Raw genomic sequence first — 26,407 nt, 5'->3', positions numbered from 1 at the left:
GAGCAAGAAGTGTTTTTATGGCTGTTGGAAATGACTGTCATGTTACTTTTGTGGTCTGCATTTTCTTTGGATATTTTCTGTATGTAACTGTAGTTTAAAAAAAAAAATTCCAAACTATGTTTCCTCTGTGTTTCCTTACCAGAAAACAGCCTCGTGGGTAGGCCTACTGGGCTCAGCCAGCCTCCCATTTGCCTGCTGCTTGTGGTTACCTCCTTTCTCCAGGCCTCCAACCCCCTGCAGAACCTCCTAGCTTGCTAGTAGGGAAATGGGCATAGAGAAGTCATATAGTCTCAAGCAGACTTGGGCTCCCCAGAGCCCATGTCCCATGAACCCTGAACCAAGAAGGAAGGCAGTTCATGGTCTTCCCAGCAGCTCTGGGAGAAGTTTCCAGTCTTCTGCCACCCTGTTCCCAGCCTATTTGATTCAGCCTCTGCTTCCATGCCTTGCTCCTCTTCTCTCACTGTGCCCCTGGAAGCTGCCTTGGTTTCAGAGTCACACTCTGAATGGGGAAAGAGTTGGTAGTATAGGCCTCTAAATCGTCCTCAGTACTCCCAAGCCCAGCTGGGGGCAAGTCAGAGCACCTTAGCCTCCAAAAGCAGGGCTAAGGTGCATTTGGTTTTCTTTCCGTGCAGCTCTGCAGGCTTACCTCACTGTACTCCTGCAGTCTCACACCTGCCCAGCCTCGGCCCACTCCAGGCGGCCATCACTCTACTACATCAACCTGTGCTCCTAAAACCACCTGTGCTCCACATCTCTCCTTCCCATTAGGACTCACTGACCATCCACTGGCTGGGATTTTTACCCCATTGGATCTATTTTCATTTAATTTGATTTGATTTTGTCTAGAGTTTCACTATGCAGTTCAGGCTAGCCTTGAACTCACTTCCTACTCCAGGTTGGCCTCAGACACAGCAATGCTCCTGCCTCAGCCTCTAGATTGCTGGGATTACAAGCATGCACCACAATGCCTGGCCCACCACTAGACCTGTTTTTTTTTTTTTTTTTTTTTCTTTCTTTCTCTCTATGCCGTTCAGGCAGACCTGGAGTTCACTCTGGAGCCCAGTCTGATCTCAAACTCACAACAATCTTCCTGCCTCAGCCTCCAAAGTGCTGGGATTACAGGCATGAAACCACCATGCCCGGCTCTAGGCCTGTTTTGATCATAATAAAAAATAAACCTTTCCAGCTTCCACTCTTCTGGTCTTCCATGGGACTTTTCATCCATCTTCTAGGTCCTTCTGTACACAGTGGCACAAAGTGCCCAGTGCTAGGCTTGCCACATAGCCAGGAGTGACAGCCCCAAGACAGGGCCTCAAGATAAGAGAGTAGGGGGATCCCAAAGATGCCAGACAATTGTAAATCCCTGGTGCAAAGGAGAAATCTGAGTGAAAATACCCCAAAACTGGACCCTAACTCCCTCTTACATCTCAACATAACGCAGATTTGCAGTTTTAATGTGCCTTCACTGGATCTTCTGGTAGCATAGCCAGCACATAATAGGAGACTACTTTGCTCGTTTTGGAAAACATCCACCACCACCACCGTTACCCCCTACCCCGCGCCTTCCGATCACCCCCATCTTCCAATATCCCTGGGGTTTGAATCCCAAATGTGATTGGCTGTGTCCACCTCAAGCGGCGGGGTGGGACAGGTCTCAGTAGCATCCACTCATTGAAATTCTCATGCCAAATTGCAACCTCCACGAGGGGGCGACGTCGACGCCTTCCGGGCAGGACCAAACAGGCGCAGGAATCTGGGCGTGGCCAGCACTCCGGATCCGAGAGGCGGTCTGGGCGGGGCCTCGGGCCGCGCGGGAAGTCTGGATCCCGCGACCGCCGCTGGGTAGCGATCATGATCTTGGATCGCGAGCTTCGTCGTGAGTCCCTTGGGGCGCAGGTTCCGGTCTCGGGGTGGGGAGTGGAACTGTGTTGAGCCCTCCACTCTCTTTCCTCCTGGCAGAGCTGAACAAGGCCAAGGCCAGAGCGCAAAGGAGCGGGCAGCCGCGGGAGGAGGCGGCCTTTTGCCACCAGCTGGGGGAACTCCTGGCAGGCCACGGTAAGCGCGCGCAGGCGCCGGGCGCGGTGGGGATCCTACCCTTCCGGGACGCCCGACCGATTATGGCGTCTTTGCCACTCTCCAGGCCGCTATGCGGAGGCCCTGGAGGAACACCGGCAGGAGTTACGGCTGCTGGAGGACGCCCAGGACCCCTTGGGCTGTGCGGTGGCCCACCGCAAGATCGGAGAAAGGCTGGCCGAGATGGAGGACTACTCGGCGGCCCTGCAGGTAAGGCATTGCGGCCTCCAGGAAGTACTTAAGCTCTTTATGTGGAAGAGGCAAGAGGACCCACTGCTGCTGGGGAACATGGGAACATACCAACAACTCCCGGTCTTCTCTTGTGATAAAGAACATTAACTAGTTGCAGCGTGGAGCTGCTGTCCCCACAGACAACCCTCGGTGCAGAGAAGAGGTGACATAAGTGACCAGTTTTGTGGGGCTTTGGGGCAGTGGGGTGGGGGGGTTCTGGGCAAGAGTAGCTTTCCCTGGGGTCAGGACTTGTGGGTTTGCTTGAGGTGTGGTGAGTTTAGTGGGTTTTTCTTCTCCACAACAGCACCAGCACCGCTACCTGGAACTGGCTGGCTCCCTATCCAACCACACGGAGCTGCAGAGGGCCTGGGCCACCATTGGCCGCACTCACCTGGATATCCATGACCACTGCCAGTCGAGGGAGGCCTTGCTGCAGGCCCAGGCTGCCTTTGAGAAGAGCTTGGCTATCGTGGATGAGAAGCTAGAGGGTAGGTGGTCTTGTTCCAGCCTCTGTGCTTTTGCCTCTCAGGCCCCTCCCTTTGTAAAGTTCCTGGGTGTGGGTCTGCAGGCCTATGCTGCCATCCACTCCAATCTGGCAGGCACCTACTCTGTTCTTCACACAGTCTGCAGCAGGACCCCTGACTCTCACTGTGAAAGAAGGAAGGGTGGGGGAGAAGTTAGAAACCCTACCTGGGGAGGACCTGCTGAATGTTTTGAGGGGGCATCTTCCAGGGACACTGACCCAGCGAGAGCTGAGCGAGATGAGGACCCGACTGTACCTCAACCTGGGTCTTACCTTTGAGAGTCTGCAGCAGATGGCCTTATGCAATGCCTACTTCAAGAAGAGCATCTTTCTTGCTGAGTAAGGCCCCAGTCCCACCCCAGGAAGGAGGAGGGTAGCCTTTAGCATCCCCCTGAGTGGGCATCCTGGCCGGGCTTTTTATTTTCTGTAAAAGAGAGACCCCTCACATCTGCACTAGAAGCTAGGAAAGAGCAGAGTTGGGTCTTAAGACTGTAACATGGCAGGGCTGGGTTACACATGACATCAGGACCTGTAATTGGCAGGATGTTCCCTCTGCTTCAGTGCTATCTTAAATGCTTCAGTGTTCTCTATCCACTCTTCCAAAGCTAGAAGGTCCTAGGCATTCTCAGTATCTGTTATCTTCACCATTTGCAGGCATAACCATCTCTATGAGGACCTGTATCGTGCCCGCTACAACCTGGGCACTATCCACTGGCGTGCAGGGCAGCATTCTCAGGCCATGCGCTGCCTGGAGGGTGCCCGGGAGTGTGCTCGTGCCATGAAGAAGCGGTTTATGGAAAGCGAGTGCTGTGTGGTAGTCTCGCAGGTGCCATTCTCCATCTACTCTAAGTGTATCTCCGCGTTGGGTATGGGCCTTAGGGAGTGTATAGGCTCATCTTCCTTTGCTCCCCAGATTCTCCAAGACCTGGGAGACTTTTTGGCTGCAAAACGAGCTCTGAAGAAGGCCTATAGGCTGGGTTCCCAGAAGCCTGCACAAAGGGCAGCAGTCTGCCAGAGCCTCAAGTATGGTGAGGCTGGACAGGAGCCTGAGGACTGAATAGCCTGAAGGGGTGTGGAAGGCTCTGCACCCTCAGTAGAAAAATTCCAAGTAAAGGTTCTTGAAGGAAGCAGCAGCTTTAGCAGGGGCCTCTTCTAGCAAGAGGGTTAGGTCCCTATCAAGATAAGACCCTTACATTTAGCCAAGCCTAACAAGGGGCACTGAAATGTGAGGACACAGGCCTACCCTTTACTCATGAGGCAGCATCTTTATTGACAGTTGGAGACAACAGTCATCCCACCATTCTACCAGGGTGGGAGAGCAGGTGATATGCATGTAACTCAGACACTCACCACAGAGACAGTAGTAGTTAGTGGTGGTTAGCCTGTGTTGTAAGCCAGGCTCCATTCCAGGCTGTTGTGCATGTTTGTTCTAATCTGTAAAGTGCTCCACACAGATTCTCCAGGTGGACGCATGGAGGGGTTAGATAACCTGCTAAAGGGCACTGAGTGGTGCAGGGTAAACCTAGGTCAGGGCCCTCGACCACGATGCCTCTTACACAAGCCTCTGTTCAGCAGTGCTGGCAGTGGTCCAGTTGCAGCAACAGCTGGAGGAAGCTGAGAGCAGTGACCGTCAGGATGCCATGGCCATCTGTGAGCAGCTGGGAGACCTGTTCTCTAAAGCAGGTGACTTCCCCAAGGCAGCGGAAGCTTATCAGAAGCAGGTTTGTGACTCCTGATTGGAGTGGGTGGAAAGGTGCTGAGTGGACATGGACCTCACTATACTGGCTCCTCAGCTGTACTTTGCTGAGCAGCTGAACAGACCAGACCCTGAGCTAGCCATCATCCATGTGTCCCTGGCTACCACACTGGGAGATATGAAGGACCATCGCCAGGCTGTGTACCACTATGAAGAAGAACTGAGGCTGTGCAAAGGCAATGCCCTGGAGGTGAATACCCCACTTCCCTGCCCTCCCAACAGGTTTGTCCTCATAACTTTGCTGTGGGACCACTGCTGTCCAGCCAGGAGGCACGAATTAATGCCACCACTGTTTAGGTACTTCCTTCCAAGGAGATAGGGAAGGATCAGGGCACGTGGTCCTATTTCACATGGGTAGCTGGATAAGGCAGAGTATGGTCGAGGCCAGCTAAATGTTGCGGGCAGCAGGCCCCCCAACCTTACTCTTCTCTGCTCAGGAAGCCAAGACCTGGCTCAACATTGCACTATCCCAAGAGGAGGCTGGTGATGCATACGAGTTGTTAGCACCATGCTTCCAGAAGGCTCTCAGCTGTGCCCAGCAGGCACAGCAGCCCCAGCTTCAGGTACAAGAGCTGGTCCCACCCACACTGGGTCCCCAACAAGCCCAGCATCCTTGTAGCTTGCCTATTCCCCTTGTTCCACACTCACATTCTCCCTCCATGCTCTGTGCCCCCATCCCTGAGCAGGACATCCCCCTCTGCTCCTCAGAGGCAGGTCTTACAGCACCTCCACACTGTGCAGTTGAGGCTACAGCCCCAAGATGCCCCTGGCACTGAATCCAAACTTCAGGAGCTAAGTGTGGCCAATGAGGAAGAGGAGGAAGAAGTGGAGGAAGAGGCCACTGAGGCCGTGGAGATCATCGAGCTGGAACTCTCAGAGAGTGGTGAGGGCTGAGTGCTGTCTTGATTGTTGTGGTGACTACACCTAGTATTGTTCCTCTGGCCTTATGCTAGCATGCTGAGGACTGGTGCTGTGCCCTCACAGAACCTGCTGAGAACTTGTGGTAGGGAAACTACCACAGCATACAGCCACAGTCAGATGGGCATGTCCTTTTGTGGAAGTGGATGAAAGAGGCTGGCAGCATGTAGGGAGCCTGGAGAAGCACAGTTGTCTGTTAGAGTGGGCATCAGCCAGAGAAGGCTACATAGAACCAGCCTGTGAGATGGTAACATTAGAGGCATGTGTGTAATGTCCAGGGCAAATGAGACAAGACAGTGTATCACAGAAGGTCTTCCTCTCCTGTGCCAGAGCTGAGCACACCCAAGAGGCCAGCTCAGCTAGCTGTGCAGAAGGTGAATATGAGACTGACTGCAGCAGAAAGCTTAGATTGTGGGGGCTGAGAACAGGTTAGAAGCATACAGATGTAGCCTGGTTTCCATCTTAGCAACAAGTGGTAGGGAGCCTGTCTGTAAGATTTGGGGTGTTTGATTCCAGTCCACAAAGAAAAGAAAAGATTTGGGATGTATCTCTTGAAAGGACCTGCCTTCAGGAATGAATTTAATGGGTTTCTGCAATCTCAAGGAAAGTAGCCCAGCAACTATGCTTTGTAGAACAGGTCAGTTTGGTGTGTAGCTGGTGTGGGAAAAGAGGTCCAGGGACTGGAACCTCAGGGGATGCTACTCTGAAATCAGGCATAGCAAGAGAGGCCAGTGAGCTAGGTGTGGTGCACATGCCTGTAATCTCAGCATTCTGGGAAGCTGAGCCAGGAGAATCACATGCCCACCCTGGGCAAAGTGGTGACTGATTAGTAATATACTGTCAAAGGGAGAGAAAAGCCAATAGAGATAAGTGTAAGGATGGTGAAGGTATAGAATGGAGCCAAAGAGAGCCAGACAGAAACAGGGCCTAGTAAAAGGGAGTCTGTAACGAATCACCAGAAGCAGGGGAGAGTACTGAGAATACAGGAGTGTGCTGGGCACCTGGTCTAAGGAGTGATTTAGCCGCACACGAGTGCTTCTCAAAAGAGGGTGGCAAGCAGGGATAGAGATTGGTCATGGACTGTGTGCTCCCTGGTTGTAGCGGTGCAAGGCCAGCACAGGCTGGACAGAGAGGCAGGCTAGGGTAGAACAGAGAGGCCAGAGGTGGGTGCTGTAGGTGCAAGTGGGTAATTAGGGAGGGATGGAGTGGACAGTCAGATTTGACCTTACCTGGCTAAGAAACCCTGGTGCCCACTGTCCCCAGAGTTCACTTTCTTCCTTAGCAGTTAGGGAGCTTGGGTGGGGTTTCTCTGCTGGCCTTCCACAGGCTCAAAGCTGGGCTGGCTGTATTCCAGAGGATGATTCTGATGACCCATCCCGGGAGCCAGAGGAGCATGAGGAGCGTCAGGCTTGCCTGGGCCGGCGGAAGGTAAACAAGGTAAGGATGATACTCCCTCCCCCATCTTGGGCCCAGCAACACCACCAACCTCTCACACCTCTGCCTGGACCGGGCTGCTGTCCATACAGTGGAACCGGCGCAATGACATGGGCGAGACCCTGCTGCACCGAGCCTGCATCGAAGGCCGTCTGCGTCGTGTCCAGGACCTTGTGAAGCAGGTAGGCTGCCACCCTAAGTGCACCACCTGGCCTCAGTTCCATTCCAAAGGAGCTGTGAGCTTGGCTAGGATCTCTGTCATCTTTAGAATGGGGCCTGAGGGCTCAAGCTCACCAGGGACAGGACATGCTGGAGGAAGCATGATGGCTGCTCAGCCCAGCAGGGGGATGGGGTAGGCTGTGCTCTTACTGCTGAGATCAGCACCAGAGGAGAGTGCTGGGACAAGGGATAGATCATAGGGCCCCAGCCTTACTCAAGCCACAAAGCCCCTGGGTCCAGCCTGCAGGGCACAAAAGACTGGGTCTTTTCTGTCACTGATCACAGGGCCACCCACTTAACCCTCGGGATTACTGTGGCTGGACACCTCTGCATGAAGCCTGCAACTATGGGCATCTGGGTAAGCGGAGTATGGATGAGACCTGGCACATGGGGAGGATGCAGGGGGTGAGGATGGGTCTGAGCTTGGTACTGGGAGCTAGACTCTTGTCCTTTGGCCCACAGAAATTGTCCGCTTCCTCCTGGACCATGGGGCCTCGGTGGATGACCCTGGTGGACAGGGGTGTGAGGGCATCACCCCACTGCATGATGCTCTCACCTGTGGTCACTTTGAAGTGGCTGAGCTGCTCATTGAGCGAGGGGCGTCTGTCACCCTCCAAACAAAGAAGGTGAGTTAGGTGTGGGTAGAGGCAGGGCTGGCAGGCGGAGCTATCTGTCTCTTGCTCAACTGTGGGCCACACAGGGCCACAGCCCTCTGGAGACACTACAGAATTGGGTGAAGCTGTACTGCAAGGACCTGGACCTTGAGACACGACAGAAGGCGGCAGCCATGGAGAGGAGGCTCCAAGCAGCCTCCTTGGGTCCAGGCAAGTATCATTTCCTTTGTCCTATGGGACATGGCCATGGAGCCCTCAGCTCTGACTCAAAAGGATCATTGCAGCGTAGGTATCAGAGTAGGAGGTGCTAAGCACTATCTCATGACAGACTATTTCTCCTACAGCTTCCAGTAGCACTCCTGGCCCCCGGACTGTCCTAAGTAACCATCTGTTTGACCCTGAGATATCTCCGCCCTTGAGCCCTTGCTTCAAGCCCCTAGCTTCTCCAGCCCATACTAGGATTTCACTAAAGCAGACTGCATCAGCTGTGGCCAGGCCTCGAAGGAGCAGACACAGGCTGGCTAGCAGCAGCAGCAGCAACAGCAGCAGCTCAGACAGTGAGAACACTGTGAGCCCCCACGGGCCGTCCCAGAAGAGGCTGAGACGCTCTGCCATGGCACAGCAGGATGAGGCCTGGACATCTGGTTCTGCCAGCAGTAAGGAGGCAGCCACAGCAAGCACCAGCCTAGCAGCCTACCAGGCAGCCATCAGAAGTGTAGGTGGTGTTCAGAGCCGCTGCCAGGGACCAGGCTCATTTCGGGACACAAGTGAAGGCCCTGTACCCCAGGCAGCTCTCATTCCTGAGGAGGAATATGTGGCTAGAGACTGGTTAGAGTTGGATGAACCCCTAATGTACAGCCGCCCATCCCATCTGGCCTGCCCTCAGGACAGTGGGGACAGTGGCAGCAGTGCCTCAGGGTCAGATGAGCACCCTGTCAGACCTGGGGCCCGAGCCAGACAGAGCCGCCTGACCTGTCTCAAGAGTTGGAATCCACTGGATAAAGTAGGAGGCATGGCTGCAGAGCCCTCTGGGAATCCCATCATGCCCAGGGCCTTGGGGCCCAGTGGAGAGAATTCTGAAGCAGGCCAGTCTATGGTGGGTGTACAAGCTGGGAGTGCAGCTGGCATTGTGGGCAGGTGGGGTGGTGGCCTCTGTCTTTTCTGACTGCTCCTTTCCCTGCCCCCACCTGCCAGAGTCTAGTTCCTCCCCCACCTATTCGAGTTCGTGTTCGAGTTCAGGATCACCTTTTCCTCATCCCTGTCCCCCACAGGTAAGGTGTCACTTGCCTTCTCCCAGCCCCATCCCTCTATGCCTATCCTACAGCTCCATGTCAAGAAAACACTGTCCTTTTGTGTGCATGTCAAGCTGGGACATATAATAAGGATTCCTGCTGACTACAGCCCCCACCTCTGCTGCGCCCATGGTGCCTGAGTTTGTCCTACACAGGCTCAGGCACAAGTCCCTAGAGTGTCAGGGTTCAGGGAAAAAAAAAAATGCAGCCAGATGAAGATGGTGTAGGCACTAGGCAGGGATGGCAAGACCCTAGAGCATTTCTTGGACTCAGTGTGCCAACCCTCTCCACAGCAATGAGGCCCACTCTGTGGCCTGGCTGGTGGAACAGGCTGCCCAGCGCTACTACCAGACCTTTGGGCTACTGCCGAGGCTCACCCTACAGAAGGAGGGGGCTCTGCTAGCCCCTCAGGATCCTATCCCTGATGTCCTGCAGAGCAATGATGAGGTGGGCAGTCGGGCCATGGGCATGGGCTGTTCCTCTTGCTAGGTTGATCACCCACTGTGCTCTGTAGGTGTTGGCTGAAGTAACTTCATGGGACCTTCCCCCGCTAACAGATCGATACCACAGGGCCTGCCAGAGCCTGGGGCAAGGTGAGGACTCTAGAGAACCTTTGCTTTGTTTGGAAGCTTGGGCCGAAGGGCTAGGCATGCAGGCCTCATCCACCCGTGCTACTCCCAGGCCCACTGGGCCCTGTGTAGCCTGCCACCTGCCACATAATGGGGGCAACAGGTGGGGTAGATAGGCTAGAGCTCATGGGAAGCTGGAGGGAAGTTGTTAAGCAACTCACACTGCAGAAGTGAAGCCCAGGGAAGAGATGCTGGTGTGGGCTTTGAACTTCCTAAGCAGGAACTTGTCTTTGGAAGGGGGCACCTTTGTGCAGGGGGCTTGCATGACACTGAATCCCATCCCTGTGGGAGTGAACTCAGCCTATCTCCCAAGCTGCCTGGTTTCTCCACAGAGTTTGGAGGCAACAGTGTTGGCTCTGCCCCAAGTGACCCACATCTCTCTCCCTAGGGGAGCATGTGCAAGTACTGCGGACCATAGAGCGCCAGGGCTCAGGCCCCTCCTTCAGCATCTGCTCCCTAGCCCTGTGCCAGACCCAACTCGTCCCTCTGCTGCGGGCTCTCAAGATGCACACTGGGCTCCGTGAGCTGCGTCTGGCAGGGAACCGGCTGGGGGATGGATGTGCTACTGAGCTGCTGTCTGCCCTGGCCACTATACCTAGCCTTGTCCTCCTTGACCTCTCTTCCAACCACCTGAGCCAGGAAGGTCTACGTCAGCTTGCTGGAGGCCCTACAGGCCAGGGCACTTTGCAGGTACAGAACATTGTCCCAGCAGCCTGAAGGCATCAGGGTTCTCATTTAGCCAGTCACTGGGTTGTCTGGGAGACCTGGCTCATGTCCAACACTGGAACAGGCCTGTAACTGTACAAGAAACCAGACCCTCTGAGGGGACTGGGAGCTCAAGGCCCACCCATGTCTTCCACAGAACTTGGAGGAGCTGGACTTAAGCATGAACCCTCTGGGCGATGGCTCTGGCCAGGCTCTGGCTTCTATCCTGCGGGCCTGCCCCTTGCTCCGTATCCTGCGCCTCCAGGCCTGTGGCTTTGGCCCCAATTTCTTCCTGAACCACCAGGCAGTCCTGGGTAGTGCCTTCCAAGGTGAGCTGACCAGGCAGGTGTATTCCTTGAGCCCAGGTGAGGAAACTCAGAGGCCTTGGGCAGAAGCCCCTGGGACATCATGTGTGTCAGGCATGGCTTCTTCAGCTTCTCTAAACACACAAGTAGAATGCCTGGGCTCTGAGGGATATGTGGTGTGTGCCCAGCCTGGGTGGTTCCTGCAGGATGTACCCTAGCCCCTACTACACCACACTTAGTGGTGTGCCAGGAAGGTTGTCTCTGCCTCTGAAGATTTCCTGTGTCTATGACTTGAACCTTCTTTAGGCCTAAGCAATTCCATCATGAACCCACCAGGATGCTAAGATAGCAGCTCCAGGGCCAAGAGTTGGGAACTGGGGCCACCCAGGGGAGGTACCTGGGCTGGAGAGCTGTGGTGGCAATGTACCCCTGGCCCAAGGCCCCATCTCCAGCAGGAGAAACAGAATGCTTTTTCTTGAGTACCTTGGTTTCCCCACACAAAATTCAGGGATAAGTTTCTCCAAAGGGGTTGCAAAGGTTTTGGGCCTAGAACTCTGGGTATGAGGTTCAGGATATGTGCTGGCCACATGGGACTGACAAGTTCTGGCACTTACAGATGCTGAGCACCTAAAGACCCTGTCCCTGTCCTACAACCCACTTGGTACCCCTGCCCTGGCCAGGACCCTGCAGAACCTGCCTACCTGTGTCCTGCATCTAGAGCTCAGCTCTGTGGCAGCTGGCAAGAGTGACTTGGGCCTCATGGAACCCATCATCAGATACCTAACCAAGGTACAAGGTGGGAATGTACTACCCAGCCAGAGTAGAGGGATATTAGAGACCAGAGGCCAATGGTTCTAGAGCTAACGCCTTGGAAGCCTAGGAGGGAATATAAGGCGAGGCAGGTCTTGGGAAGAATATTCTGGCATGTCTGTGCCATCCTGGCATAGGCCTACTGTGATCTGTAACTTACTGGTCACTAGGAAAGACACTTGGGACTAGAGTGTCTTCCCTACACACCACCTCCACACATACACATGTACGCTGTGCCCTGTTCGGAGGTTCCAGATAGTGTATGTCCCTATGACTACTATACACAGCATCCAAAGTATAATTTATACCTAGAAGGAGTGGTACTTTCTATCTCCCAACTAGAGGGTTTCCTGGTAGGGGTATGTATGTAGAGAAAGGCAGGGCCATTGAGCTTGGGCGCTTTCTGTTTCTAGGAAGGCTGTGCTCTGGCCCATCTGACCCTGTCTTCAAACTACCTCAGTGACAAGGCTGTGGGAGAACTGAGCAGGTAACACCCCCACCCCACTGCTACCATCCTAAATGGTCCTGATCTAAAGGCCTGGGACCTCCTATGAACTGGTTCAGGTGGTGCTGGCTCCTTTTTGCCTCCACCCTGTCTCTGTGGCTGGCCCCAGTAGGCATGCTACCTTTTTTTCAGTTTCTGTCCACACTACTGGGGCTCTTGAGAGATTTCCTCTGTGTGTCCTTCCTTGTCACCCTTTGTGCTTCCGTCCACATAAGGGCCACCACCCTTATGCCTCTAGATCTTTGGCTGGCTTGCAGGGGAGTGTCAGGTGGTGTCCAAGCCTGGCCAGGCACATCCAAAACTGGCTATTGAAGTCCTGACCCTTGGCCAGTGCTGCTAGCCTTTGAGGCTTCCACTCATGCCATGCTATGCAAAGCCTGCTGGGTATTCTTCCCTGGTGATAGAGTGAAGGGGTGCCCTGGAAGCTAATTCCTAACTTCTCACATTGTCTCAGGTGTCTCCCTTTCTGTCCTTCACTCATCTCTCTGGACCTATCTGCCAACCCCAAGATCAGCTGTACCAGCCTGAAGGAGCTCCTATCTGCCCTCCAGGAGAGGTGCAAAGGCCTCAGCTTCCTTGGTCTGTCAGGTGAGGACTCGGTTTGTTCACCCCCACTGTGTTCCAGCTTATGACACAACTTGGTTGCCTAAGGCTAGGTTGTTTTTTTTTTTTTTTTTTTTTTTTTATCTTTTTCCTTTTTTTATCGGTACCAGGGATCGAACTCACGACTGCCTGCTTGCAAGACAGGCGCTTATGCCGCTGAGTTAAATCCCCAGCCCCGGCTAGGTTGTTTCTAATAGGCTGTCGATGCCACCAGCCAGGTGGTAAGGCTCCATGAGGCTGAATGGGGAGAAGCAGTGTGCAGCAACACAGGAAAGGGGCCTGAGGACTGGAGATGAAGCTCAGTGGTACAGCACTCATCTAGCATGCCTGCAATTCTAGGTTTGATCCTCAACAAAGGAAGGGAGGGAAGAAAGATAGGGATAAAAGGAGGAGAGAGAAGGGGGAGGGAGGAAGGAAAGAAAGAAGAAGGAGGAAGGGGTATGAGCCAGAGGTGGCAGAGCCTGGGGAATCTCTGCCCCCTGTTCCATCCAGCCTGACCCTCAAGGTATACCATGATAGGAAGGACCCTATTCCCTAAGATTTCCTCATACTTAGTAGCAGGAAGAGGAAGTAGCAGGAAGAGGAAGCCCAAGGCCCAGGGGAATGAAAACTGCTGCCAAAGGATGCTTCCACCTGGCAGAGACTTAGCAGGTCCTATCTATCTACATTGCAGCCTGATGTAGTTTCTTCCCCAGCCATATCAGGACAGTCCCAACTCAGCTATCTAGAAGCCAGTTTTAGGAGAGGTGTGTCTAGTGAACTGGGGACCAGCAACCTGGCAGGCCCAGCTTGGGCCTGGTTGGAGAACCTCAGGGGAGGCTGTGCACAGGGGTGGCCTCAGTTCTTCCTATCCCTCATCCCTTGTACATCACACACCTGGATTGCTGGCACCTTTACTCTTCTCACTTAGCGCCTTGAAGTCCTGAGCCAATATGGAATTTTGACCTAAGGATCAAGGCCTGGCAGTTCAGTGACCTGAGCCTCTCTGGCCAACGATTAGACCTACCTTCTTCCTCTCTGCAGGCTGCGCAATCCAGGGCCCTCTGGGCCCTGGCCTGTGGGACAAGATCACTGCACAACTGCAGGAGCTGCGGCTATGTAGCAGAAGCCTGTGCCCAGAGGACCGTGATGCCCTTCACCAGCTACTGCCAGCCCTGGGGGTGTGCTCACTGGATCAGGGCTCCAAGCTCTTCTTTCAGCGCCCCTGACCCTCACCCTACCTTCCCCACCTCAGAAGCCTCAATAAACAAAGCTACTGTTGCTTTCCTCCCTCTACTACCAGAGGGGTGGGTAAATGCTGTGAGACTAGATTTACTTTTACTCAGACCCTTCCTGCAGGAAGTCGGCAGATACTCTAAACAAGTAATAGCGAACCTTTTAGAGCTTTCAATTAGGTTAGTGATATAGCTCAGTGGTATAACATACGGTCCTGAGTTGGACTCTCAGTCCCCTACCACCACCAAAAATAAACTTAGGGCTGATAGAGAGCTTTCAGTGGTAACAAGCCGGAAATGGTGGTACATGCCTATGAACCGTGTAGTTGGCAGGCTGAGGGAGGATTGCCATTGGTTTGAAGCCAGCCTGGGCTACATAATGAGTTCAAAATCAGCCTGCACTACACTGCTAAACTCTGTCTCAGGGAAAAGAAAAAGGAAAAAAATACCCTGCTGCAGCACGTGTACAAGAGGTTGACAATCACTCCCTTCCCCTAAGATCTTTGTGTGTCCCGGCTCCTGGCCGGCCGAGCGGGAGGCGTGGCCGGAAGTGCTGCAAAGACGCAGGTGGGAGGGTAGCGCGCCGAGTTGCTGATCCGTGTTTCCGATGCGCGCAGGCGACCTAGAGAGCGCTGAGTAGCTGATTGAGAGCTCTTCACTTAGTCGCCATCTCCGGGAGCGGCTGAGAGAGCCCCAGGTAATCACTGCGGGTGCAAGGGAGTGAGCGCAGCAGGCTCCAGGGAATGTGTGTCTTGCCTGTATCTAGCTTGGAACTGCCGAAGGCTCATGTTCTCTTCCTCCTGGTCGTTGTCAAGGAGTCCCCGCCACGGTAGTCAGCCAGCTGTCCAGCCTTGCCCTCTGCATCGCCCACAGGCGTTTCCCGCTGTCTGGACCCAGCCACTTGCCTACGGACCACCCAATCTCAGTTTGCCTACGGTCGTGGTGCCACCAGACCGAAAACAAGGGTGTCATTCCTACCTCCTTTCTATATTTCCGACCTATTTCACATCTTTGCGTGGATCTCTACGCAAAGTCCAGACGTCCAGATCATGCTGGGACTGGCCCAGCCATTGGTCCTCTTCCTCACTAGGCAGAGGGACTAGGCAGAGTCTTCTGCGGGACTCTGCACTTTTGCACTCAGCCCCAAACGCTGTGTTTGCATGCTGTTTCTTACCCCCAGGTTTCCCAATAGCTACCACCTTCTGTTGTCTCAGCCTCAAAGCAGCCTCGGTCACCCGGCAAGGCAGACCTGCCCACCACCATCACTCCTCACCATTCATTGTCTGATAGTCCCATAGTGCCCTATCTGTTGCTTGTGTGGAGGGTGGGTATGAGACTTTGTGTCCCAGGGACACCCACTCTTGGGTGTCATGGCCTCATTAAGATTACTGGCTGTGCTCCCCAGGTTTTTGTGCTGTGGCTCCAGAACTTTCAGGATGTTTCATGGGATCCCAGCCACTCCGGGTATGGGAGGTGAGTAGAGCCACTCCACCTGGGGTGGCTGAAGGACCAAGATAGTCTGTAGACCCTACCCCTACTCCACATTCAAATGGCTTGGAATTGGGGTGCCAGGGTGGTTTATGATAGAACACTGATGGCTGGGCCTTACTGGCCACAGAGGTGATAGTTTCATTGGGCTGCAAACCCAGATCTCCTGGGTATCCCTGTGTCACGGAGATTATTTGTGTGATAGGCCTAATCTGTACCATATTACAGCACTGTCAGCAAGATGGGAGTGGGCAGCAAGGACTAGCATGTGGCCCTCAGCCCTTCTAAGGCAGACTCCTGCTCACTGATGGGGGATGAGGTTGGAATCCCCATCCTCCAGTACCCTCTGAGCTCTTCAGGACACAGCAGTGCGGAGGCCTCAAGGAAGGAAATGAAATGGGATTGGTACCTTGCAACTGATCTGTTAGTTCTCTTCTCTGTTGCAGCCCCCGGGAACAAGCCAGAACTGTATGAGGTGAGTAGGAGGTACCCACCTGGTCAGTGTTGGCCCACGGTAGATACCCACATGATCTCACCAGACTTTACAACCACTCAGTGATGTTGGCTGACATGCTGGTATTCTCTCCAACAGGAAGTGAAGTTGTACAAGAATGCCCGGGAGCGAGAAAAGTGAGTGAACATCCAGGCCCCAGCACACACATTCATGCCCACGGACCCACCCCAGAGTGCCTCCCCTAAACTCACCACCACATTGATGGTTGAATGGAAAGCCCATGTCTAAGGACCACTTGCAAGGGATGGGGAGGAGGCAGCCTGACAGTTCTGCCACATCTGTTCCCCTGTTCCTCATGCCCTTTGGCTTCCTGGGCTTCAGAGACTTGGCTTTCCCTGTCTCATGGCCATGGCCTGATGGACAGGTTATCTCAGGTATGACAATATGGCAGAGCTGTTTGCAGTGGTGAAGACGATGCAGGCACTGGAGAAAGCATACATAAAGGACTGCGTCACCCCCAATGAGTGAGTGATCTGCTCTGATGACCGGGATGGGTACCCATCCTCCAAATTCTAGTATTGCCCTACATGGGACACCTAAGATGAGGTTGCCCACTCTGGGGGTTGCCCGCTCTGAGGTTCTAGGGGGATGTTTTTTTTTTTTGTCTTTTTCGTTTTTATCAGTACCAGGGATTGAACTCACAACTACCTGCTTGCAAGGCAGGCGCTTATACCGCTGAGCTAAATCCCCAGGCCCTAGAGGGGTGGTCTTAGCACTGGCTTTGCCTGAAAATCTCGCAGGGATGGAGAAGTGTCTGTTACTGAATGCATGTAACCTGGGCCCTGTCCCCAGGCATAGACTGGTTCACCTTGCTGATGGAAAGACCTCTGAAGGTGAGTGGGAGCCTCATTGCTCAACCTGAGAGGTGGTACTGCCCAGGCCTAGTGCCCAGCATGGATACAGGCTTCAGTAAGGTGATACACCTGACAGGCTGGTCCCCCAGGATGACAGACTCCTAACAGATACCAACACTATGGTCCAGAGGCCAGGCAGGCACTGGGCCTCTGTTCAGTGCTGACCTCCAGGTCAATGAGCACCACCTCTGTAGTGATCATGTTTTGGTCCTTTCTGCCTATTCTCATTCAGAGCTCCTGTACAAATCTAATGAGAACCCTTAACCCGTAGTAACTTCCTGAGACCTGTCAATCAGTCTTTTATTAGAGCTGCCCTGTGTCTGAACAGCCAAAGCTGAGGGAGAGCAAGGTGAGCTGGCAGGGCTGGTCCCAGCTCAGCACAGCTGCCAATCCTATCCTAGGTACACTGCAGCCTGCTCCCGTCTCCTGGTCCAGTACAAAGCTGCCTTCAGGCAGGTTCAAGGCTCAGAAATAAGCTCCATTGATGAATTCTGCCGCAAGTTCCGCGTGAGTGAGCCAGTCCCTTCACTTAGCAGGAAGGATGCGGTTGGGCACAGGTGTGGGGCTATTGCAGCAAGGCCCCAGGAGCCCCAGCACCCATGTTGGCTCCCTGCAGCTGGACTGCCCCCTGGCAATGGAGAGGATTAAAGAGGACCGACCCATCACCATCAAGGATGACAAGGGCAACCTCAACCGCTGCATCGCAGATGTGGTTTCAGTAAGCCTGGCCTCCCTGGAGGGACTTGGGAGTTAGGAGAGAGGCCTTTCTGCAGCAGTCACTTGTACATGGGGGGTGGAGATGAGCAGCATTCGGAGAGCCCCGTCTCAGGTCCCTCTGGCTGTCCATAGAGCCTGTGAGGGGGACATGCACAGGGCCTACTCTGGTGCCTTCCAGTTGTCATACAGCCCCTCTCACAATCAGGATCCCAGATTCCTACAGCCTCAGGAGCCCCACCTCCAGCAGGGAGGAGCCCCGGGCTTAGGGAAGAGGGTGTGGGGAAGAGGCTGAAGAGGAAAGGTTGGGGCTTGATTCTGGGCCTGGAGCTGTGAGGGGTTCTCTGCAACCTGAGTGTGTCCAAGATGCCTCACACCCATCTCCATAGCTCTTCATCACAGTCATGGACAAGCTGCGCCTGGAGATTCGCGCTATGGACGAGGTACAGGACTGGGGTAAGAATGAGGGTCAAGAAGAGAAAAAAGATGGGATCTTAGCCCTGTTCCTGTGTCTGTAGATCCAGCCTGACCTGAGGGAGCTGATGGAGACCATGCACCGCATGAGCCACCTGCCTCCAGATTTTGAGGGCCGCCAAACAGTCAGCCAGTGGTGAGTGCCTCTCAGGCTTACAGAGCTGCTGATGCAGAGACCTAGACTGTAGCCCTCGCTCAGGCACTGCTATTCCCCTAGGCTGCAGACCCTCAGTGGCATGTCGGCCTCTGATGAGCTGGATGACTCCCAAGTACGCCAGATGCTCTTCGACCTGGAGTCAGCCTATAACGCCTTCAACCGCTTCCTGCACTCCTGAGCCTCCCTGTAGCTCATAGATGTGGGGGTAGCATAAGAGGGTTGGTTCATGGTGTCTTGACACAATGCCTGCACCTGTCCAGGACATCTCCCTAAGCCTCGATGTCCATAGATGCCTTCCCCTGTGTTGTCAGTACTCACCCCCAATAAAGATGCTATCTTCCTGCCTGCAGTGGTCTGTTCAAACACCTGACTTAGCAGGGCTTGGCTTCTGAGCCAGGTGCTGAGTATAGTCCTGTAGCCATTGTCCTCCAAACCATCCGTTTCCCATTCCACACAGTCTGTCTCATTCAGGGCCAGCAGACTCCTCAGTGGGTAGGTACTGTTTGGTTGAATTTCCATAGCACTGACTTGGAGAACAGACTTCTACCTAGGCCTGGTATGCCTAGAATCTGGCAACTGTCACACCTGTGCATAGGCCAGAGGCCACAGTTTTGTTGCCACCTGTCAAGAGACTATATAATACCTTATTCTTTTTTTTTTTGGTACTAGGGATCAAACTCATAATCTTGCGCTTGCCAAGCAGGTGCTTGTACCACTGAGCTAAACCCCAGCCCTGTAATAACCTTATTCTTCATGTTCAGTCCTCCAGGAAACAGTTAGCAAACTATACCACTTAGAGGCACATTGTTTCACACTGTGGCAGCCACGGCATACTTCTGTGTAAAGGGCATGGTGGAATTTAATCCTAGCACTTGTTTACAGTAGTTGGGACAACCAGTGTGCTATATTCCTTGTTTCTCCATTCAGGGCCTTTACACTGAGCTATATCACCAACCTTTTTTTTTTTTGTCTTTTTTTTTTTTTTTTTTTCGTTTTTACCGGTACCAGGGATTGAACTCATGACTGCCTGCTTGCAAGGCACGCTGAGCTAAATCCCCAGCCCCTCACCAACCTTTTTTTTTTTTGTCTTTTTCCTTTTTATCGGTACGGGGGATCGAAGTCACCAACCATTTTTGACACAAGGCCTAGTCTGGGTTTAAATTTGCAACTCTTGTCTCAGCCTTCCAGAGTGCTGGAATTACAGCTGTATGTCACCACATCTAGGGAATGCCTGCTTCTTGTTTTGTTTTGAGATTGTCTGACTAGTTCAGGCTGACCTTGGACTCAATATGCAACTCAAACTGGCCTCAGAGGTTCCTCCTGCCTCAGCTTCTCAAGTCCTGGGATTATAGGCATGTGCTACTAGACCCAGCAAGTCTGCTTCTTTATACAACCAACTTAGATAAAGTTACATAAGTAAGGTGTGCAGTAGTTGGGGGCTAGGGGCTGATGGCTGGGGAGCATTGCTTTTATTTTTAAATCTTATTGTGATAAAATATAAAATTTGACTTGGAGATAGGATTAGGAAACTAGTTCAAACAGTTTTTGAAACATTAAAGATGGTAGCAACCCTTAAAAATACCTATATATATCTTGCTAAGGTAACCATTCTGCGCACACAGCCCCATTCTCTATACATTCCCTGTTCACCTCACCATCCAGCTCCAGAGCTTCCATTTTCATTTTCCTAGGCTATAGCACTGTCCTTTCATGAGTGCCTTGTTTTACTCAGCATGTCTTGCAGGTTCATCTGGGTTGTAGCGTGGCCCAGGACTTCCTCCTTTTATTTTTTTGGTACCGGGGATCAAACTATTCTAATTTTAGAATTGGGACAAATACAGTGAACTTACTGGTTGATGGGACAATGCAGAATCAGCCCAGAATTGTAGGAAACAAGGTGTTCAGAGGACCAGCTATATCCAGAGGGCAACAAGCTCTAAGCTGGTGGCATGGGTGACAGATGTGTGGGAAGCTGGGGACACTTGAGCAAGAAGAGAGGGTGTCAGAAGAGGTACACATGAACCAGGAACAGGAGAAGCTGTAAGCCAACACTGAAACCTGCTTGGGGAAAACTGGCTGAGTATAGCCTATCAAAGACTCAAGCAGTTCTGTCTTTTGGCACAGAAATAGAGGTAGGCCTGGTCTGCTAAGCCCAGACCAAAACATGTTTGAACAGTGGGTGGCCAGAATAAGCTGACTTGGCCCAGGCTCTAGCTAACTCAGTGGACCTGACAGTTCAGGAGGAAGGCCAGTTTTGTTTTGTCTTATTGACAGGGTTTCACTATGCAGTTCTAGCTGGCCTTAACTCAAATTTGTAGCCCAAGCTGGCCTCGAACTCCCAGCAGTCTTTCTGCCTCAGCCTCTTGAGTGCTGGGATTACAGGTGTGCACCACCGTGCCCAGTTGGAAGGCCAGTTTTGGCCCATGGCAACTTCACAGCTGTGTGTGTGGGTGTCCTCTTCATTGTCTCAGGTGGTATCTCCCCATCCCTTCCCCTAGCTGTCCTAGAAGGACAATATTGCAGGTATCCTGGCCAGAAGGGGCATCATATAATGTATAATGTGTCCAGGATACAAGTGTGTGCTCCAGTGGGGCAGGCAAAAGAAGGAACTGACCCTAGGCTCAGGACATTCTCAAGGTAATGACTTGCCCCACCCGGTGGCCCTTCCCTGCCTAGCAAGACAATAGGGGACAGAGTCCTCAGGTATTAGGCAGATCCCCACCCCAGCCACACCTTACTGGGCTCTGGGTTAGAGGTTGGTTGAACTCAGAGGGTGTGAGGACACCCTCCTCCCACTCCAGGAAAGGCTCCCCTGGGGTTAGGTCCTTCCCCCAGATTGTCATCCCAGGGAGAGATAAGACCCAGGGGTCAAAGGCTGGAGAGGCAACAGCAGGGAGGAGCTAGACTAGAAATCACAGCCCTCCCCCAACCCTCACTGGGTCCACAGTTTAGGATACTGCCCTAACTTCTTCCTGACCCAAGAGGCCTGCCAGGTGGTAAGGGGGGCCCCATTTTTTCTTCTTGTCTCCCTCCTGGGGGTTTAGCCACTTTCTGAACAATTACCCTAGAGGGCTGGTGGGGGGTGGGGATGTGACTCAGCAAGCAGCTGCTGAATTCCCTCCTACTGCTACTAATCTTCTGCCTAACGACAATAGCCCAGAATCTCCAAAGAACCCTCATTACAGGACCAGCTCCAGCTACAAGGCTCTGGAGGTTATATCTGCTGTCTGAGCTAGAAGACAGCCTGGACAGGATAGAGGGTGGGCATGGAAGGCACTCAGGTGCAAAGCTCTGAGATAGGGCCCAGGTCACCCGGTTTCATCTCAATCTCTGCCCTAGATTCTTGGCTTGCAAACAGCCCTCAGAGAGTCACAGCAGAGGATGCTGGGGCCCTTGGGGGAAAGAGAATAGGGCGGCCCTGTATGCAGTTCTAGGCATGGAGGGTTGGGAGGGCAGGGGAAAGGAAGAGATACCCAAGTAGCCAAGGGAAGGGGCTCAATCCTCACCCCCAGGGAGCAGGCAGTGGCCCAGCTCCTCGTTGTTAGGGAGGATCTGCCACTGGAATGGTTAACCAAAGTACCTCCAGCAGCCAATCACAAGAGGCTTGTTGGAAATACCTGGGAGAGGTCTTGGAGCCTGGGCCAGGCGGATCAAACCCAGCCCTAGTCTGGATACAGCAACCCACAGCAAACCAAGGCGACCTCCACACAGCACAGAGTACCCTGGGGCCCCAGCATGGTGATCCTGGTGCCGCTCACGTGGGGATTGCTGCTGGCCATGCTGGTGGTGCCTCTGACGGTGACCCAACCCACCCACCTGCTGAGATTGCTCACCTCTGGCCAGGACGCTCTGGATCTGGAGGCACTGAGCAGCCTGTTAAATACGCTGACGGACCGTGTGCACTGCACCAAAGGGCCGTGTGGAAAGGTAACAGCCCCACCCGATGGATCCCCCAGCCCCAGCCACTTCCTGCCCGCTCCACCCCAAGGCCAGCAGCAAAGGGACCTGGACAAATTCCAGGAGGCGGGCCAAGGCCAGAGCTGAGCCTACCCACAGGCCAGGGCCTCCTTTCTTATGGGGGTGCATTTAGTCCTCCCCAACATACAGCTTCTCTTCTTCCCTGGCTGGGGTCAGTGGCTCCAGGAAGAAACCACGTCAAGACAGGAGACTAGGGGGCTGGAGGTTTAGCTCAGCGGCATAAGCGCCTGCCTTGCAAGCTGGCAGTTGTGAGTTTGATCCCCGGTACCGATAAGAAGGAAAAAGACAAAAAAAAAAAAGACAGGAAACTAACTGCTGGGGACCCTCTGTGTGCACCTCTGTTTGGGCTAGATGAGCAAGCAAGTGGCAAAAGACGGGGAACAGTGTGAGAAAGGTGATATGACGCATCTGGCCTGCCTCTACTCTCTGGTGGGCTCAGTCAGTCTAGTTCCTGCCCACTTGCCTCTGACCATAGTGCCTGTCTGTGGAGGATGCATTGGCTCTGGGCATGCCGGACAAGTCACAGCTCACCCCAGCAACGGTCCTGCAGTCCAGATTCATCGAGCGCCTCAGTGCCGCCATGGCCCTCTACCTTAGCAACCCAGAGGGTACATGTGCAGACATCCAGGCTGGCCGCTGGGCCTCCCGTGCTGACCACTTTTTGGCCCTACTTGAAAGTCCTGAGGCCATGACCCCGGGCCTGAACCAGCTGCTCCGGAGGATGGAGACCCAGGCTGTCAGGCATTCTCCTGGGGAGGAGGTAAGGGCTCCGGCTGGCTGGCTGGCTGGCTAGCTGAGGTGAGGGTGGGAGTGGAGGTGGGGTGGGGTAGGAAGGCCCAAGGGTCATGGTAGAGGCCCATGGAGGGTGGGCTTGGCTGCACAGGGAAACAGCTCACCACACAATCTTCAGGTCATCTGGGGACACATTTGGGTGGCTGGGGTGGGCTAGAAGATCACAGGTTGTTACTTACTAATGAGTGGGGCAAGGACTATAAAAATAAGGGCAGGGAAGGGAAGGCACCAGGCCGATAGGTGCAGAGCTTACAGGGTATAAACAGGAGGCTGGGAGCAGGTGGTTGTGTACTAGGGTAAACGGCAATGCTGGAGCTGGAAGCCAGAAGTTCACACAAGGTGGGTCTGAAACCAACTAACTCCTCCTTAGACTTGTGTAGAAGTCCCTCAGCTGCTGCAGGAGGTGGCAAGAACAGGGGCTCCCAGCAGTCCTGGTCCAGTCCTGGCTGCTCTTTTGGACCATGTCAAGAGCGGGGCCTGCTTCCGTGCCCTGCCAAGACCTCAGTACTTTGTGGACTTCGTGTTTCGGCAACACAGCAGTGAGGCCCCCAATATGACCCTGGCCGGTGAGACCCCACAGCTTTTGGATCCTTTGGCGGGGTGGCAAGCTGGAGCTTATGGCTTGTGCACTGATGCTATCCTTCCTCCCAGAGCTGGAAGCTTTGATGCAGCGCCTGGGAGTAGGTGGAGAGGCCCATGATGACCACGATGACCATGATGACCATAGTCAGCTGGGCAGACAGACCAATCAGTGGGACCTTGTGCCCCTCGATGACCTCAACAACAGCACCAGTGTGTGGGACACGGTGAGCCACCCATGCAGTCCTGGAGGAAGATGGGGTCTCCTTGGTCTGTTCAGGCACATGATCCTTATCCTGGCCTTCCCCCAGGAATGCCTGAGTGCCAGGGATGTGATGGCTGTGTATGGGCTGTCTGAGGAGGATGGAGTGAGCCCTGAGGCTTGGGCTCAAATTAGCCCTGCCCTGCTTCAACAGCAGCTGAGTGGGGCCTGCAACCCCCAGCCCAGTTCTGCTACCCAGGACCAGCTCAGCCAGGCAGAGAGTGAGTGCCCACTTTCCACTATGTCCACCTGCTCATGTCCCAGGGTGTGGGCCTTGTGGGAATGGGAGCCAGACAGGGAAGGAGGGAGCAGCCGCTGAAGGTGGGGAGCTAGAAAAAAAGGGGAGGCAAAGGGGTATGGAGAACATACCCATAATCTCAGCAACTCAGGAGGCTGAGAAAAAAAGTTAGCTCAGCCTGGGAAACTTGGTGGTCCTTGTCTCAAAATTAAAAAGGGCTGAGACAAAACAATTTTTAAAAAGGCAAAGGCGGGGGCTGGGGGTTTAGCTCAGCGGCCTAAGCGCCTGCCTTGCAAGCAGGCAGTTGTGAGTTCGATCCCTGGTACCAATAAGAACGAAAAAGACAAAAAAAAAAAGGCAAAGGGTGTGTGTGTGTGTGTGTGTGTGTATATGTGTCTGTCTGTCTGTCTGTGTGTGTGTGTGTGTGTGTGTGTGTGTGTGTGCTGAGAATGTAGCTCAGTGGTAAACAATTTCCCCAGCATGGCAAGGATCCTTAGTTTAATTCCCAGTACTGCAAAAGGGGGTTAACAAAAGAAGACAAGGGTAGAGAAAAGACAAGAGTTGGGGGGAAAACAGCAAGCCAGCCCAAGCGGAGGCCTGATCCCTGCTGACTGTAGCTCTGGCCTGCTCCTGCTCTTTCCTGAGTCCAACTTGGGTGTCTCCTAGGAAAGCAGGGGACTCAGTGTGATCTCATACTGTAGGGTACCTGTATGGCTCTCTGGCCACACTGCTCATCTGCCTCTGCGCTGTCGTTGGCCTCCTGCTGTTAACCTGCACCAGCTGCAGCACAGCCACACACTATGTCATGCAGACCTTCCTGAGTTTGGCGGTGGGTGCACTCACTGGCGACGCCCTGCTGCACCTGACACCTAAGGTCTGCCTTCATCCTTCAGGGTCCTCTCTTGCTTCTACCTTCCCCCTCCAAGTCCCAAACCCAACCACCTCTGCTCTCTAGATTCTGGGACTACACGCACACAGCCTCAGTGCAGAGCACCATGTGCATCAGGAGGGTGTAGGCACACAGGCCACCTGGCGCCTGCTGGCCGTGCTGGGAGGCCTCTACTTCTTCTTCCTGTTTGAAAGTCTCTTCAATCTCCTGCTGCCCAGGGATCAGGTCAGACTAATGGGTTCCTGGCAGGTGGGCACGGTGGGAGCTTGTAGACCCTGACCACCATCTTCACAGGATCCAGAAAAGGCCAGAACCTGCAGTCACAGTGGCCACAGCCACGGAGGCCACAGCCATGGTGTATCTCTGCAGCTGGCGCCCAGAGAGCTCCGGCAGCCCAAGCAGTCCCACGAGGGCTCCCGTGCGGACCTGGTAAGCGGGCTGCCCTTAAGCCTGGCCAAGCCCCTGCTCCCCTAACCCCACTTCCCCACCTAGGTCATCCATGCTCTTTCCAGGTAGCAGTAGAGAGTCCGGAGCTACTGCACCTGGAGTCCAGCATGCTGAGCTCACGTGAGCCCTGAAGGACCCAGGTGGTGGTGGGGGACGAGGTGGGACCAACCTCGGGGCTTACCCACTCCCACGGTTCCTGCAGAGCTGAGACTGCTGCCATACCTAATCACGCTGGGCGACGCTGTGCACAACTTTGCAGATGGGCTGGCCGTGGGCGCGGCCTTCGCGTCCTCCTGGAAGACAGGGCTGGCCACCTCGCTGGCAGTGTTTTGCCACGAGCTGCCACATGAGCTGGGTGAGTGCCAAGGTGGGGCCTGCCCCGCTGGACAAGGCCTCAGGTATCCTTGCTGGGCCTGGGAGTTGTGCAGGCTCTTGGCAGGGCATGATTACCCTGAATTTGAGACTCTGGCTTCCGGAGGCCTGGGCTGCCCGTAGGTGGGATCTTACGTGACCATGCCCCCAGGAGACTTCGCTGCTCTGCTGCACGCTGGTCTGACTGTTCGGCGAGCTCTGCTGCTGAACCTGGCCTCGGGACTCACAGCCTTCATCGGTCTCTACGTGGCGCTTGCGGTCAGAATAGGCGAGGAGAGTGAGGCCTGGATTCTGGCGGTGGCCACTGGCCTCTTCCTCTATGTGGCGCTCTGTGACATGGTTTGTGCGGCAGCAAGGCGGGGCCTGCCCTTGGATAGGTGACCCAGCCAGGGCGCAAGCCAGCCACCAACCCATTACTCACCTCCTCCCCAGCTGCCAGCCATGCTGAATGTGCAGGACCGGCGGCCCTGGCTCCTTTTTCTGCTGCACAACGTGGGCCTGCTAAGCGGCTGGACCGTCCTGCTGCTCCTGTCCTTGTATGAGGAGAACATCACCTTCTCATAGTTCTTTTCCAGTGAGCAACCCTCAACTGTGCCTTTTGGCCCTGGGGCATCTCAGACTCTGTGAACTGCCCAGTGACTTCAATTACCCCCCACTCCCTGCCCCAGCTTCCGGTTCAATAAAGATGCTCCCACCCCTGCAGCATGTGTGTTCTCTTCACCTTCCAAAGGGCCCATCTGCAGGGTACTTCTTTGTACAGACACACTTGGGGATCTCCAGGCAGCCAGCTGTGTGCTTGGTGACTGAGACTCACCTGG

At 54.2% G+C, this 26,407-nt stretch overlaps 3 protein-coding genes and 1 long non-coding RNA gene across 10 annotated transcripts; 3 read left to right on the top strand and 1 right to left on the bottom strand.

The window, feature by feature from the left end:
- Positions 1 to 1,438: 1,438 nt before the first annotated feature.
- LOC134471684 (uncharacterized) lies at positions 1,439 to 21,977 on the bottom strand. The gene is made up of 3 exons (XR_010041274.1): positions 21,866 to 21,977; positions 6,731 to 6,914; positions 1,439 to 2,952 (listed from the first exon to the last, which is right to left on the bottom strand). It is a non-coding gene; the product is annotated as an uncharacterized LOC134471684 (long non-coding RNA).
- Positions 1,766 to 13,912, top strand: Tonsl (tonsoku like, DNA repair protein). Of its 6 annotated transcripts, none has more exons than XR_010041272.1 (26): positions 1,766 to 1,876; positions 1,960 to 2,055; positions 2,141 to 2,283; positions 2,609 to 2,792; positions 3,037 to 3,166; positions 3,482 to 3,653; positions 3,741 to 3,855; positions 4,400 to 4,548; positions 4,621 to 4,773; positions 5,021 to 5,146; positions 5,292 to 5,466; positions 6,856 to 6,938; positions 7,028 to 7,117; positions 7,440 to 7,512; positions 7,617 to 7,780; positions 7,855 to 7,978; positions 8,113 to 8,864; positions 8,963 to 9,039; positions 9,354 to 9,507; positions 9,575 to 9,653; positions 10,078 to 10,379; positions 10,552 to 10,723; positions 11,316 to 11,495; positions 11,923 to 11,996; positions 12,469 to 12,602; positions 13,641 to 13,662. XR_010041272.1 is itself a non-coding variant. In XM_003463739.5 (26 exons), exons 1-26 carry the CDS (start codon positions 1,852 to 1,854, stop codon positions 13,823 to 13,825), a joined length of 4,101 nt encoding a protein of 1,366 aa, XP_003463787.1. In that variant the 5' UTR covers positions 1,766 to 1,851; the 3' UTR covers positions 13,826 to 13,912. The 6 variants fall into 6 exon arrangements, 5 of the variants coding, with proteins under 5 accessions (XP_003463787.1, XP_023418132.1, XP_063087349.1 ...); XM_003463739.5 differs by having other exon boundaries at positions 4,403 to 4,548; positions 11,316 to 11,488; positions 13,641 to 13,912; XM_023562364.2 differs by having other exon boundaries at positions 11,316 to 11,488; positions 13,641 to 13,912.
- On the top strand, positions 14,386 to 18,381 carry Vps28 (VPS28 subunit of ESCRT-I). Of its 2 annotated transcripts, none has more exons than XM_003463692.5 (10): positions 14,386 to 14,528; positions 15,237 to 15,304; positions 15,766 to 15,794; positions 15,912 to 15,949; positions 16,208 to 16,297; positions 17,089 to 17,194; positions 17,304 to 17,405; positions 17,791 to 17,844; positions 17,920 to 18,011; positions 18,093 to 18,381. In XM_003463692.5, the coding sequence occupies exons 2-10, from the start codon at positions 15,268 to 15,270 to the stop codon at positions 18,208 to 18,210; spliced, it is 666 nt and encodes a 221-aa protein (XP_003463740.1). In that variant the 5' UTR covers positions 14,386 to 14,528; positions 15,237 to 15,267; the 3' UTR covers positions 18,211 to 18,381. The 2 variants fall into 2 exon arrangements, with proteins under 2 accessions (XP_003463740.1, XP_063087373.1); XM_063231303.1 differs by having other exon boundaries at positions 14,424 to 14,528; positions 16,198 to 16,297.
- On the top strand, positions 21,607 to 26,291 carry Slc39a4 (solute carrier family 39 member 4). Its single transcript, XM_023562363.2, has 12 exons — positions 21,607 to 21,959; positions 22,486 to 22,770; positions 23,173 to 23,368; positions 23,454 to 23,608; positions 23,693 to 23,864; positions 24,583 to 24,755; positions 24,837 to 24,995; positions 25,065 to 25,199; positions 25,283 to 25,337; positions 25,420 to 25,572; positions 25,741 to 25,928; positions 26,022 to 26,291. The coding sequence occupies exons 1-12, from the start codon at positions 21,768 to 21,770 to the stop codon at positions 26,151 to 26,153; spliced, it is 1,995 nt and encodes a 664-aa protein (XP_023418131.1). The 5' UTR covers positions 21,607 to 21,767; the 3' UTR covers positions 26,154 to 26,291.
- Positions 26,292 to 26,407: the final 116 nt, after the last annotated feature.

Source organism: Cavia porcellus, unplaced genomic scaffold (genome assembly GCF_034190915.1).
Source record: "Cavia porcellus strain 051 isolate PalLab524CR breed Dunkin Hartley unplaced genomic scaffold, mCavPor4.1 scaffold_19, whole genome shotgun sequence".
Lineage (NCBI taxonomy): Eukaryota > Metazoa > Chordata > Mammalia > Rodentia > Caviidae > Cavia > Cavia porcellus.
Note: the sequence above shows the minus strand (reverse complement) of the source record. Positions and strands in the feature narration are given on the sequence as shown.